The 15,412-nt window shown below is 42.9% G+C and overlaps 1 protein-coding gene across 1 annotated transcript; it reads right to left on the reverse strand.

The window, feature by feature from the left end:
- Positions 1–328: 328 nt before the first annotated feature.
- LOC133921558 (uncharacterized) lies at positions 329–4,933 on the reverse strand. The gene is made up of 3 exons (XM_062366487.1): positions 4,416–4,933; positions 3,421–3,569; positions 329–736 (listed from the first exon to the last, which is right to left on the reverse strand). The coding sequence occupies exons 1-3, from the start codon at positions 4,599–4,601 to the stop codon at positions 598–600; spliced, it is 474 nt and encodes a 157-aa protein (XP_062222471.1). The 5' UTR covers positions 4,602–4,933; the 3' UTR covers positions 329–597.
- Between the last annotated feature and the right edge of the window lie 10,479 nt (positions 4,934–15,412).

Raw genomic sequence — 15,412 nt, forward strand, 5'->3', positions numbered from 1 at the left:
ACTTCATCCGGAAGGAAGCTGACTTGCTCTGGTAACTGGTAAGACTTGCTGCTAGTAATTGGTAAGCTTGCTACCCCAGCCTACAAGCATGCCACACGATTTGGAACCAACGATAACTCATCTGTTTGGTTTGTGCCAGTGTCCGGCCATCGATCAAATGGTTTTCCATTATCCAAAAATCACATCTCTGCCGGCCTGTTCAGAACTGTTTGTAATAATTTTGCCTACACTATTCATTATCACCTGTCGATAGACACAGCCAGCACTGTGTTGCTATATTGAATCATGGTACCTGACAAATATTGCTCTGCAAGAACGCGGCTGTACATGTAGCAACTGACAGATGCTCGTAACAAAGCTCAAAGCATATAGCAACATTTAAGAGTCTACAGAATTCGTGCACATCAGATGTACAGCAGCAATATCTCCAGCCTCTGAGCATCTCTCTATACAACGACCAAGGCGACATGGCCCATCTGCTAACAACTTTTAAACACTACTCGCTGGTACTCTGATGAGCGCAAGTGAGCACTAGGTGAGAAACACAGTCCATTATGAAAAGCATATAGGTAGATGTCTGCTGAAGGATGCTTATGCTTAGTTCCCAGCATTTATTCCAAAAATCCGGACCTTATGCATATTCGGTAGTTTGGCAACCACAAGCACGCAAACTGCAAGGGTATTGAGGAAGAGCATAGGTTGTTGGTAGTCGGTGGTGTGCAAAGCTATCAGATATCTGTCAAGGAAATGTGAAAAGAAAAACAAAGGTGCAGTTAGTAAAAGTTACTGGGTTAAAAAAGAACCCAGCTGAAATATCACAGTGGACAACATGAACAACAAAGGGTGATCCTGCATTACATGTCACTTGCGATTACCATAAGAATATTAATGAATCAGGCATGAACAGCAGTAACGTTTACATTTTAGGATTAGCTATAATCTAGCATGTATGTTTACTATATGCCATGTGAACCTGATGTAGTGCCTGAAAAGATTAGCAGCAGGAAAATGCAAAGTCCCATGAACGATCAGTCTATATTAATTGCTCTACAGTTATATAACACACTCAAGATCATGTACAGTTAGTAATGTCTACAAGTGACAAATATCAGTCTAAACTACTGCAGCATTGCACTATCATGAACACCATTATGCTATGGAAATGCAGGTAAGCATTGAATTGTAAACATTATCGCAGACAAATTCTAATGTTTATGTGTTGCAACTAGAAAAGGTGTCCCACCACCCACATGGCAATAATCAAGGTTTTATCTCCCAAGTCATTTCATTAATCATAATGCTTATTCTAAGATGGCCAACTACCACTTGATGCTAATGCTACACATAAATTTTTATCAGTGCAGTTTGTTACTTTCTTGACAGTGAAAGAAAAGATGGGTGCATTGATGCTGTAGGTCCAGTGAGATGTCCCAGAGTACTGGCTGGCTCTTCTAGAAGTTAAAACTATAATTGAAAAAGGCAGGTAGAATTGACATAGCAGCAACTCACGGAGCCAACTCGCGTAAAAAAAAAACTTACGAAACCAGCTTAGAACCATTATTAGAATCAAAAGGCAACTTTTCCCAAATCGAACGGAAGACTGATACAACAGAGAAGATCAGTCGAAGGAGTAAATTTAAAAAAAGAAACGAAATCGCCAACTGGGCCTTCAACAGAAAGTATGGCTGCTACACAAAGTCAACGTTTGACTGCTTACACTCTTCCATTATCATTTAATCTTAGCTCCTAATTCATTTAAGATGGTCATTTTCCTCTTAACAGCAAGCAGGGGCAATATTCCCTAAAAGTACATAGTGCCATCAAATAGGTGTGGAAATCATGATTGTCATCTGTGAGCATTGAGCAAAAGGCAATGAAACTTCCAGCCTTCCATGCTGTGTGCGTAAATCATGACTCAATAGCGTACTTGTGTCAAACAACTGAGACCATTAAGGGGACAAATTGCACTTAGCCTTTTTTGTGAAATACTCCCTCCAGTAAAAAATACTTGATAGCACTGTCTTCGATGCGTATCTTTGACCACTATTTTTAACTAGAATATATTTATATAATCCAATAAGTTTATGATATTATGAAAGTACTTTTAAAGACAAATCCACACATATAGTTTTCATGTTTTGAAACTAAATACTATTGATGGTCAAAGTTTCACAAGTTTGACCGGACCTTGTCCAAAACATCATGTAGCCGCAGTAATGCAAAAGAGAATTCACAAGATCTCAGCTGAAGTTATCATACAAAGCTACCGAGAACAAAAAGGTAAGCTCAATATTGTCACAGGAATTCATCCTGACACTAAAGAAAGCTCTATAAAGCATATTTTGCCCTCCAAAGGGCAAAGATATCTCAATTTTTCTTTGACAAGATCATTCCGGAGAGGATCAAGTTGGCGGTCACGTTTTCATTTCATGGCTTTAAAACTACGATATCAGTTACATCTGTAAACAGGTCATACCTTACACTCAGCAAATTTTCCCATCCATTTATTTCTACACTAATGCTCTTAAAACAAGTCTAGTAGGCCACCTGAGAGAACTGGTGCCCTCCTACTTTCCATATAACCGGTCAGCTAGCCCATATATTCACTACTATGTGGGGTGGCTGACTACCTTTTTTCTACTGTCGTACCTACACAAGGATGGCAAGACATTCTACTTATCAGGGCTGTAAAACTCCCTACATGCCTCTTGGTAACAGATTTTGTTAATTAAAAGATGGATATGTGCAAAAGAAATGGCCCCAATGGCAGTAGATCTACAAAGCAATACAGTGACATTTCCCACAATATTGGAATCAATTACATATCTGAAATATAAGATATCATTATAAATTCAACAGAAGATGCTTTTTTTTTGTATGGGTCCAAACATATTACAGTTTCCGTGAAATAATAGTAGCAATCGACCAATCATAGAATAGATTGAGAAATAGCATACAAGTGCAGTAATTACAGGCCAAAAAAGCATGTAATGCACTAAAAGAGAGCATATTTATTCAGCACTAAAGTACAAGCTCAACTGCCTCACATCAATATGCTAAAAGGGATTATGGAATACTCCTATTATTAAGTTAATCATCATGAGAACAACTACATCACAGAAGTGTACAAGCAATTCAATATATGTGAAATAGTGAAAAAAATGAACATAGATTAGACTACAAAAAAACAGAAGGCCTATGCATTATTTAGTACACTTGAAAGAAATGAAACTTGCCATTCATTATTCATGAAAGAAAATCTTATCGTATAGGAATCGGCATTTAGCAGGTTCAAATATCTATAGTGATATTGTGATCCACATCAACAAATATTTTGGGTGTATCTATACATAGTATTTCTCCTAAACATACCCATAAAGAATGACAATCAAATGGAAGAATATAACAGAAAGTACTTACAACACTACAGGAACGACGATGAGAAACTTCCTGTTACGAGTAAGCTGTTTTCCATTGTCCATTTGTTCCCACCAAGTCAATCTATTGTACATTCCCTGGTCATCAGCAAAAGGTGTTCCTTTCTTCCAATGGAAAAAGTGGTATGTGATCTGAAAAATAGGATCCAATGGGAAAACATTCCAGGCAGCAAGTGTTATTTGAGGAAGTCACATAGAGAAAAGTTTAACAGATAGTGCAGCAAAATTCAAGAGACCAAACCCTGTACCCACTAATAAAGAGTACCTAATACAAGCCCATTGCTTTACTTTATATGAAGATATGGAGCATTTAAAACACCTGTAGGCTAACGAAGTAGAGTCCCAATGAGATCAAATTGCAATTTAATCTAAATTAACTTTATATGAGAAATTAATCATCTGAGGCAACCACATTTTAAAAACCAATTTGGACCAGATATTGACCATGAGCAGGTTTGGGATACCACCAAAGCCGTTCACACAATTAATGGCAACAAAAATTTTGGTTTCCGCTTTTGACTGCAGGCTCACCACTCTAAACATAACTAAATTTGCATGCCGGATCGCCCTGAAATTCACATAAGCAACTAACCAAACCTACATAACTTGATGCCAGAGGTACACCGATGTTCACCTATACACACAACTGTTTGACGCAATTCCGCCAGGTGGATGCACCTAAACTACACTCATGTATGTTGACGTCCTCATCCATCCATTAGTCAATCTAGGGACCACGAAACTAGCTTAAAGGGGCATACATCAGCAAATACCGTACACACATCAGCTACAAGGGACGGCCGCACTAACGCCTTCCACGCAAGCCACAGCTGAGCCGACCGAGGCATCCGTCACAGCCTCTCGAGGAGTTCAGATCCACGAAGTCACCCCACCCGCCACGATTTTAGCAGCAAACGGGGAACCCGCACGCGCACACAGAGGCGGAAGGCGAGGAAGCGACGGGAAGAGGGCGGTTACCGCGAAGTGGAAGAGGTTGACGACGGTCCACGCCGTGCCGGGGGTGCATCCGAAGACGGAGAGGACGAGGAGCCAGGAGAAGAAGAGGATGAGGATGTAGGTGGTCCACACGCCCGGGTACATGAACCACTCCGTGTTCTTGTTCAGATCCGTGGACGGGAACGCCTGCACGTACAGCTTCGCCATCCCCGGGCCCCTGAATAATCCCCAATTGCCTCCTCTCGTCCTGTCTCGCGACCCCTTCCGCCCCGGCCGACGGGAGAACAGAACACGGGAGCAGCGAGCTGTGTGGGTGCGTGCGATCTGCTGCGGCGGCTGCGTTGCGGTGGCGGGATTTATAGGGGCGGGATCGATCGGTGGGGTGGGAGCTGCTGTTGGTTCAAAGATGGGGGCGAAAAATCAATTAACGAGGCGACGAGAGGGACGGGGTGAGACGGCGGAAGAGAAGAAAGAGCGAGAGGGGAAGAGCAGGAGATGAGCGAGAGAGGGAGGGCGCATCAGCTCATGGGGAAGGAAACACGACATTGACAAGGGGATCGGGTCAAAGATGGAAGGAGGAAAGGGGTTTTTGGGCTCTCGTGGGCCGGCCTCACGTTTCGGCCTGTTTTGATTGGATTGGTTGCAACCTGGCCGTGTACCGACCAAGTGCACCGGCCGGTACGATCACAAGTTCGCCAGGCGGCGTCATCGCCCTGGCGCTCGCGCTAGCACGAACATGCCGCACAGCAACCCCCTGGCGCCTGCGCACGTCCGGCACATCAGTTACAACGCGAGGTGTAGGGCGCGGTGCCACGGCGCGGTGCCCTTGGTTCGGTCACACGCGACGATGTGCGCGTGCAAGTGTGCGACCCGGAAGCGCCGCGCGCACAGCGTTTTGCTTGCCCCTACGCCGGTTTTGGCCGGCCGGGCGTGCACAAGCTAAGGCTACTGTTGCCGTTGGCCCCGTCCTCGCCGTGTGCACTGCACGTAACTTGGTCCGACCGAAGCATAGACACGGTACCGCACCTGCAGTAGGGATGGCAACGAATCGAATCAGGTGCGGGTTTAGCCAAAACTCATCCGCCATAAAACCTAAAAGTTAAAATCCGATCTGCACCTGAATTGCTAATTGGATTGAATCATACCCCCGCATCCGAACCTGGTGGTGACCCATCGGGTCTTATCAGAGGAGGAGCTGAGGGGACGGACGAATAGTGGAGGGGGCGGAAGGGCGACCGGGCAGTGGCAGCGCTGCCGGATGGAGGGGCGAAAGGGTGGAGGGTGGCGCCAGGGCCGGTGCAACCGGGCACAGAGGATGTGGCGGCGTCGAGCGCGGAAGAGCAAAGGGGTGATACGGAAGGGCGGACCGACGGAGGGGTGACACGGCCGATGGCGGTGAGGAATTGGACAGAGAGAGCTTGGAGGTGATGGTGCATTGGTGAGGTGATGGGGAAGCCATCGGACTTGGGGAAGATGGTGACAGCGTGCTCGGCTCGGTGGGGAACAAGGTGAGATGAGCTCGAAGACGCTTAATGCAACTTTGCCCCTGTTTCTTGGGGCTCAAGTGCATGGGATCTGGGAAAGGCATGATAGATTTTCGTGGCGGCATGTTGGATCTAGTGGGCAGCGATGTTCTACTTGACTTGACGTGCGGCTCGACTGAGGGAAAATGGGAGGGGGAGCAAGCGAGGAGAGAGAGCTAGGGAGGGAGTGAGGATGAAATAAAGGAGAGAGAGCCAGGAGGGAGCGTGATAGTCCGATTGGATGGTATGGGTGGTGCTCGCAGTCGGATTGAGTGGAGAATGAGCCGTTTGGTTGATATTTAGAGTGGATTGACTGTTTTGTTTTGGGTTTCTGGTGGACACCCACAAATCAAAATTTAAACCTGTCCTCAACTCGCACAATATCAAATCTTGACCCGTCAAATCCATGAACACAGATTTACACCCGCATCCACCCCCACCGCACGTAAAATCCGTCCAGGGCCATACCCATCGGATTCATTACCATCCCTAACCTCCGCAAGGAGCGCGGCACAAGGCGGACGACGCGTTCCGTGTTCGTGTGAGCGTCCTCGTCATTTCGAGATTTCAACCCCCGAAACACTGACACGGAGTAGATCGTCGGCCAACTGTCGTGCGCTCTTGATCGAATCCTTTCCTTCGTCTGTTCGAGTCAACCGGCCAGTCCTCGTATCTAGAATCCGACGCCTCCTTTTCTTCTGCCAGCCAAAGTTGTCAGCCACGTCTGTTTGATAGAGTCAAGAAGGGCCAGCGAAAAGAAACCCCATTTCGTCCCCAAACGGTGGGCTCTCGAGGAGATCCATTCCTTGAGACTACTCCCGGTCAAACTCTGGACCGATTCCCAGACGTTGACTGCCATCACCATTCAGGCAATTTTGTACGTTTGGACGGACAGGTTTGGAGACATCTCCTGATATATGACTGTTTTCGGTTGATTTTTATTTGATTGTACTCTTGTCCCTTATTTATTGTAACACCTCTATAAATTAAAAGAAAACAAGTCGCAAAACAAACTCAAAGATCGAATTCAAGTTTTCCTCCTTTGAACAGTTGTAGGCCAAAGCTTGATTCACCTCTTTCTTTCTTCCTGTGCTGAGCCTTCTCCCCCTTTCCGCTCTTTGGCCTAACTGGCCCAACCCAACGCTACCCCCCTTCTTCTCCTTCCCCTGTCTCTGCGCGCCCGAGTTCCTGATAACGCCTATTGTCGTGGCAAATCGTCGTGCCGCCTCCGCCGCCCTATCTCCCCTCCTCTCTCTGCGAGGTCGCCACGCACAGGAGTTGCCGACAAGTGTACAGTGCCTGCGCAGATCGAGCCACGTAATGTCCTTCGTCTTGCCTCCCCTTCCGCTTCTCTCTCGCTTTCTATATGCTTGCACGCGCACTCAATGACACCTCAACCACCGGTGCAAGTTGACGGCAGCCTCGCCGTATGCCACAGCGAGACATCCGTCATGATTGCTGACTATTGTCGTGGCTATCCCTCTTGCCTATAAAAGGTCTTGCATGAACTCCTGCCTCACTCCACCGAAGCCAAACCGAACCAAAGGTGGTCTTCTTCCTCTCCCCCCCCCCCCCAGTCTCTAACTATTTTTCCCTCTGACAACAACCGCTATCGATCTATCACCAAAGACCGCCGCTAGCCAATTAGGCCCCGTGGTGAGCTTCACCTGACCACCCTTCACCTCCCTCTCCCCTCTGCCTAACCCCTCCCCCTCTTTCCCGAGCCGTCGTCGAGCCACCATGGCCACCAGCCTCTGCCCCCGTCGTCGACCGCTAATGGCACCTCACCAGCCAAGTCGAGCACAGAGATCCCTCCCTTGCACCCCATGCTCACTCTCAGCACCCCAAAACTCTGCAGACCATCTCTCTGTGTTTTCCCTATCGGCCAACGTCGCTCTCAACTCTAGCCAACCTCGATAAACAGTAAAAAGTCCAAATATGAATATCCTGGGAACCTATGGGGTCCCAGGATATCATCATTGATTTAAAGAAAGGCTATCTGAAGCATGCTGCTTGTGATGGGACACAATTTGAGCTTGGAGTCCACTATATGACCTTTACGTGGCCACGAGCCAGGGTTTGATCGGTGGTGAGTTATACCAACGGCTAATTTGTGTTTTGATTTGATTACCATTATTTGATATGATTAATAGTCGCACTAGCCGACTGCTCATAGTCTCATCTTCATGAAAAAATATGTACAGCTCAAGTATCTTGTAGCAATTTTCAATCTCAAGTTACAATATTATTTGATACCACAATGTGGTATCTGTAACATTCCAAGTTTTAGTATTTAGATTATAGAAATTTACTCATTAAAAAATGTAATTATATAAAACAACATAAAAACAAGATAATATATATTTGAATATATATACACACATGTATGTGTATATTTAAATTTATTATTTTGGCTAAGTATTCCAAAGAGTACCAAATTAATTTCTAAATTAAACTCTACAAAAAGATTATTATATGCACTTTGATTTAATTGTTTTTATAGCTCTTTGAGTGAAGATTTGAATTTGAATATCTCTCAAATTCAAATCTATTTCTTAGATTTAATTCAGTGAAATCCAAATTAATTCAAATATTTTGAATTCAAATACATCCCAAAAGTCAGTGCTTCACATCCAAATCCAAATTCAAATAAATCTATTCAAATTTATCCCAATCAATTCCTTTTCTTTTATTTCTTCTCGGGTCGCGTCTCCTCTTTCTCTTCGGTGCAGTCCAATCACATGGCCCAGTCGGCCCGACGTCACCCCCCTCTCCACTCTTCCGCGCACCTGGGCTATGATGCACCACCCTGGCTCAACGCCACACACGTCAGCTCGCTAGCCACACGCTTACCTGCTCTCCTATCCCTCAGTGATGCGCAGGACCCATGTCACCCCGCTCTCTTCTCCCTCTCATCGTGTTGTCCTAAAGTCACCGTTTTCCGCATTCAATGCGCTAACGACTTCCTTGCCCTCTCCTCTCCAACTATGAATAGTATTTTTTTTTCTCAAATTTAATTTTTAAAAGCTCGTTTCTCATCTGTTTCAACTCCGATTTCGATAATTCTATTACTAATATTCATCTAAATTCAAGACATATCTGTTTCTCTTGGTTTCATAATTTTTTTATCTAAACTTTTGTGATTATGTGTATTTATTTTATTTGTTGTATGATGCGCTTTAAGAGACTGGAGCGTTCGAGGAAGAGGAGTCAGGAGCGCAAGACTTCGAGCAGAACCCCTCGAGGACTTCACGGAGGCAAGTCTTAATCCGTTTTCCCTCATTGATCATATTGTACCCAGTGTTATCACCATAACCGTAGCAGCCCTTTTTCCACCAAATAATTACATGAGTATTATTTATCGGCATATTGTTGATCTAGTTATGTTCTATTGCAGATTAGCCAACATGATTGTTATCATTCTGAATATAACCTTGATAACCCTATAATTACTATCTCGACAATATTAATTACGCTAAGACGAATCCCTTGTTACTAGTATGCTTAGGTTGTGTATTCACTGTTATTTCATACTTACCATAATTAATTTTTTGTGAACCGTGTAAAATATGGAGCTTTGGTGATGTGTGGGTTATCGGGATGGAAAGAGTTACCATATGTCTAATAACAAAAGAAAACCTCTTAAAGCTGAGACAAGTTAGGGCTCCCGCTGGGAACGTCTTGGGAGCTAAGTGATGCCTATGTGATAGGCTTATTGTGGAGATATTTTCCTTGATTCGGTTAATGACTGAGTTGGTGTGATATCTTACAAAGTCTTCACAATATAGCCACTCGATACTATATGTGGCAGGACTTAGTCTAAATCCTACCAGCTAGTCTACTAGTCGTTTAAAGGCAGAGTGCAATGGAAAACCATGTAGCAGGTGTAAGCAGATGTAGGCTTATCGATCTAGTTAGAGGCCTAGTTGAAGGTTAGGAACCCCTGATTAGTTTTCGTAGGTGATAAGTGGGATGATGCTATAGGGGTAATAGCTTTGTTGAGTCGCACTGACACGACAGTGATATGTTCTAAACCTAACTTGTGGGTAAAGTGTATTACTCTGCAAAGTGTAAAACTATTCGAATAGTTGTGTCCATGATTATGGACAAACTATGGTTCGATCACCACAACTAACATAGGTTGTGTGTGTTTTCTTGGAGTGTGAGTGGACAGGATGTGCCCATTTTTGGAAATAGATTCGACAGTATACTGTGGGTTGCTATGGATAGGGTGTCCGATAACATTAAAACTGGGCCCTGGTGACCTTCCACCATAGCCGCACCTCCTTCATTTAATAATGATGATATATTTTTCACAAAACCTGTCTTATAAAAATAAATTCTTGCATGTGTAAACTTAGCATTTCTGTAAAACTAAGTTTATAATCTTACCCTTGTCAATACCATATGCATACCCCTTTGATGTGGAAAAGGGTTGGGACTTGCTGAGTATATTTGTACTCACCCTTGCTTATGATTTCAAAGGAGGATCCAAACTTCACCGACGCCGACGGTGAGGCTGACATTTAAGTCTTGGTCGCGTCCGCACCACCCGAGTTGTCTGTGGAATGACATGTCCTATGTTGTGCCCTCTGGTGGTATGGACATGATTGTTCGTGAGTCTTAGTGGAATCCTTTGTGTACAATTAGTTTTATGGATTTATTTCACCACTCTTTTTATTATATGACTGTATGTCTACATGTTATAAAATATGTATTCTACTAGTGACTAATTCAATAATTGGTATAATAAAGTTTAAGACATCAGGACGTTTCACTTATGGTCCTTTGGATCACTTCAAAGAAATTAGAGTTCACAGCCTTTTCATGTTCAGGCTGTATGAATGAGCGCAAGCCTGAAGCATGCCAGGTGTTGCTGCAAAATAGGACCTGATGGTTCTACTTCTACCTGCTATATTTCAAGCTGCAGATCAGGTGTTCAACAGGCACCAGACAATGGGTTGATAATGATCAGGTCAGTACAAATTTAAGGCCTGTTTGGCTTGTGCCCAGGGTAAGCACACGAAAATGTAGCTAAGCAACGGTGTCAACAAAATCCAAGCGCCAATTTGATCGCCCACGTTTTGCCAACGTTGGCGCCAAAAATAATAGCCAGCGAAAGATAAAACAAGCTTTGGCACTTGAAACTCTCCCATTCTTGCATTAAACAAGCATGCATTATATTTTGTGACACTTGAATGCATAGAAATCTAGATAAGATAGCTCAATTCTCCACTTTTTTTTTTTGTACGTCAGGAAACAATCAATCATGACTACGCACAAAGTAACCAACATACAGTCAGACCAGTGCCATTACAAGCGACAACATCAATATTCCTCAAATTGTTACATCCTTGAAGTTCTTCACACCGCAATGTCCACTCGCTACATCCTTGAAAAATGTCATTTCTATCAACACTTGACGGTCACCATCAAGCACTAATCAGCACTCCAAATGTTGTCAGTTAAGATTCTCCTAAATGGTCTATTCAAACAGTGTTGACGCGAAAATATGCTACGCCAAACATTGAACACCTCGTGTGCAATCCGCAACGGCATGCGTAGGGCGTATAGCAACGGGGATAACTATTGCACTTTCGTGACAACAAGCCACCGATTTACGAGCAAATCGGCAAAGGATAACTAACCCGGTGAGTAGTACCTGCGAAGCCCAAGTCTGGCACTGCAGTGACGGATCTTCGTCAGCAAATTGCACCCAGGAAGGACCTCGTCGGGGAACGGTCGGTCGGCACTTTGCCCTGGATCATAGAGATCAAGAGCAGCAGAAATGGAGGTTAGAAAAGTAGGGTAAACAAGAGGAAAAGTAAAAGAACATGATAATAGATTGATTTGTGTCTATTGTGGTTACTCAATCGGCCTTCACCCCCTCAACTATTTATAGGGACGGCTTGGACTTAGCCTAGATCGACTAGGACTTCTCTCTTCCTGAAACTAAGTCGATCTCTTGCTATCTTGTTCGGTCAATCTTTCCAAAATCGAAGAGAACTTCTTGTTTGGCTATAGAAATCACATCTCTATCTGTAACTTCCAACCGAACACATGTATTCTATTTTCCATTACCTATCACGTCCCTAGTCTGACGATTGTAAGTCTTCAATTACCGGCAGTCAAGCAAAATAAGATTGACCCGGTGTGGCAGCCCAACCAGTTACTCGGAAGCCCAACCACGGCATCCACAACCCTCGACCACGGCACCTGACCAGACGCGCTCACGGTGGTCAACCAGGCGTGACCACAGCAACCAAACTAGACGGGTATCCGACCAATGGTAGCCTAACCATGGAATCTGCAGCGTCCGACTACGATAGCTGACCATGGCTCTTGATCACAGCTCGACTACAACATAGCCTATCGAGACAGCTGCACCTGATGGATCACGCATGGTGGTGTATCGGATGAGCTTGATGAGGCAGTCCATGGAGTCCGACAGTGCATTGATGAAGTTGTAGCTGACGTCAAGCTCCCTCTATTTTGGTGCATATTGCCTACATTTATGTCAGCCCAGCAACAACCAATGATTTGAATAACCATTATCTACTAATGAGTAGAAATCGGCACTGATTAGCATGTAGACCTTCTGCCTGATTTTTCTCTCTTTTCTTCCTACCTTCTCCTCATCAACATACCAATCGGCTTAAGTAACTAATTGTTAAGTTTAACTAACCATCAGCCGATTAAACCAGAACATTTATATTTGGCTACACATTCATTTGGCAATCAAATTAAACTAACCAACCACAATAATCTGGTCACTAAAATACTTGATAATCCAATTAGACTTTAGACCAATGCATGTCAAATTTGGTCGTCAACACATGCCCCTGTTTTTTTTTTTTGGCAAAGCTTGCGTGCCAAAAAAAACAAACTTGGATCTTAACCATGATCATGAACAATGTATTAATCATCTTAGCTCCTTCTTAGGACGATGATAAACTACATTAGCCTTTATATATGTCTTTTTCACCCATCAACCATCAAAATTTTGAAGATAATGTAAAGACCGTAATAACATCCATACCTTTGTTAGGTGGAGCACCATCGTTGATTAATGGAGAATCCTCATCCATGTGCATTTCATCATTATCAATAATTGGTTTTTTAATCTTCTTAGGCCTCCATACCTTTCTTGACGGGTAACATAGGCTTGACTTTACTAAGACCATTATCTCTTACCTCCTCAGTCTTTGCTTTTCTCAATTCTTGCATGTGCAACCTTTGTAATTACCTCTTTTGTGAAGGTGAGAGACTATCCACATCTGAACCATGCATAGCTGTTACTTTCATTGTTGCACCATGTCCCCCATAGTTAACAACCGAATCCTTATTAGCCAGCTGTTTTTGCACTTCTTGTTGCTCAATAATCGGCCTTTCCTCTTTTGATTTCAGATTTGATTCCTCGCTTGAATTAGCCTGCTGCTTCATACAATAAACCATTTTTACCACATTTCTACCTCTCCTATTACTTGACTAATTCCTTGGCTTAAATCAGTCCTCTCTAGGATGAGATAGTCCATCAAACACCGGTGGCCTAGGTGCTATCCACCCTGGATGGAATGGCTCAAAAGGCATCGGAGGTGGTGTTCATGAACCATAACAGCCCCACAACGAACAAGGAGGAAATACCATAGGAAAAGGCCCAAACGGTGCAGGCATTGGTGGCCCAAAAGGAGGATACGGTGTTACTGCATGAAAACATTTCCATCATCGATTCCGACCATCAAACTCATGTTTTGGAGGTGCTCTCGGTTGCTTAAAATTATCAAACCAACCAGCAGCGCTCGGGCTGGCTTTCTCCCTCTCATACTTAGCTAGAAGTTGTTTGAATGTCACCTTCGGCTTTGCATTTAGTATAGCTCTAGCAGTTGATACTTGAACATTAACCTTAGCTTTAATATTTTGACTACCTTTAGGGATCCAAATCATCTTCTTATTTTTGCCTACAATATTCCTAGCTTTACTAGTTCTATCATTATTAATCTTACTAGCTATTGCGACTTTCTTGCCTTTTGTTGTATCAGCCTGTTTGGCTGAATCAACACTTGCTTATCTCCATAATTAGTCATACCTACAGGGAGAGATTGTTCATCTGCTTTATGCCCCCCTATCTCTAGATGTTTTGAAAACTTCAATCGACCTTCATTAATAGCCAATTGTACTTGCTGGTGAAACACATTGCAATTATTAGTAGTATGAGTAAACAAATTATGCCATTTGCAATATGTACGATGTCCTAATTCTTCACATGAACTTATAACATGATGACCAAGTAATCTAATAGGTTTTTCTTGTAATAAAATATCAAAAATCTGATCACACTTGGTAAAATTGAATGTATACCTTTTCATCCTTAGTCGATTCTTTTGCGGAGATGGTTTCATAGCTAAACAAATAAATGATCCAGATTTGATATCTACCCATTCGGTTACATATTTACTTGTACTTATCTTGTCCGATATCTTAGAGTTATTTTCTACCAAATCAATATCGGTCTTTTCAAATTCTTTCAACCTCTGTCTTGTATCTCTAAACACAAAATAATCACAAAACTTAAACCCTATTTGTGACCAAGTGTAGACCGAGTTTAGAACAAGTAAAGTAATCCATATAAATATACAGCCTAGCAAAGATGATGATGAAATAATTCTAACTTGAATGTATTACCATTATCGGCCTTCCTATATGACACAATAATTTGGCCGACGAATCCCCTAGTGATTCTATTATCTTTACCCATGAATTGTGGAAGCTCTAGCATTTTAAACCTTGCGGGTATGAGATTGCATTATCATAATCAAAATACGGTCTTTTGTGTATAGATATTGCATTATCAAACTCTATTTCAAATTTCTCTTGCAACATACTATCAATTGTTCATTAACATCTCTACCCAATCTTACATAATTATTAAGCATAGAATCACCAAAATATTTATCTATCGAAACTATAAAATCATATTGGAGAGCAGATAACATAGTTGCAAATCGTACCTCTTTTAGTAGAGTATCAACGGATGAGAACTCATTTATCTTAATGACACCTTGCTTTGTCTTCTAATAGCACGGAATCAGCTCATTCCGATGTTCTTTCAATTCTGCTTTAATCGCGTTGTTATCTTCTTCAGATAATTCATTAAGCATAGATTTGCTGCCGCTATTTACATCAGCTGTGGGCATGACCGAAACACCATTATTTCATCATCAATTGTTTTAGCACGAAATTCAGATGGTAGTACCATAGCTTCCTTTATCTCAAGCATAGCCGACAATTCAACAGTAGTCGGCATTTGTTCCTTAGCTAAGGTTAGTTCCGGCTCTTTATTAGAATTAAATTGTTTCTTCAAAATTTCATCTACTTTCTCCCAAAAAGCTACAGACATTATATCTATTTCAGCTTCTTTTCCGGCACTAGATTGCCCGCAATACTTTTAGTCCCTATTTCTTGCTTGGCTATAAGCCAAGTAGGTTCGGAGTCAGC

Source organism: Phragmites australis, chromosome 6, assembly GCF_958298935.1.
Source record: "Phragmites australis chromosome 6, lpPhrAust1.1, whole genome shotgun sequence".
Lineage (NCBI taxonomy): Eukaryota > Viridiplantae > Streptophyta > Magnoliopsida > Poales > Poaceae > Phragmites > Phragmites australis.

Excerpts from the sequence above, each read along its gene's own strand:
- LOC133921558 (XM_062366487.1), bottom strand. The coding sequence starts at position 4,601 with ATGGCGAAGCTGTACGTGCAGGCGTTCCCGTCCACGGATCTGAACAAG. Across the intron at positions 3,570-4,415 it reads TCAACCTCTTCCACTTCGCG|ATCACATACCACTTTTTCCA; the intron begins GTAACCGCCCTC and ends CCTATTTTTCAG. Across the intron at positions 737-3,420 it reads ATCGTCGTTCCTGTAGTGTT|ATATCTGATAGCTTTGCACA; the intron begins GTAAGTACTTTC and ends TTTCCTTGACAG.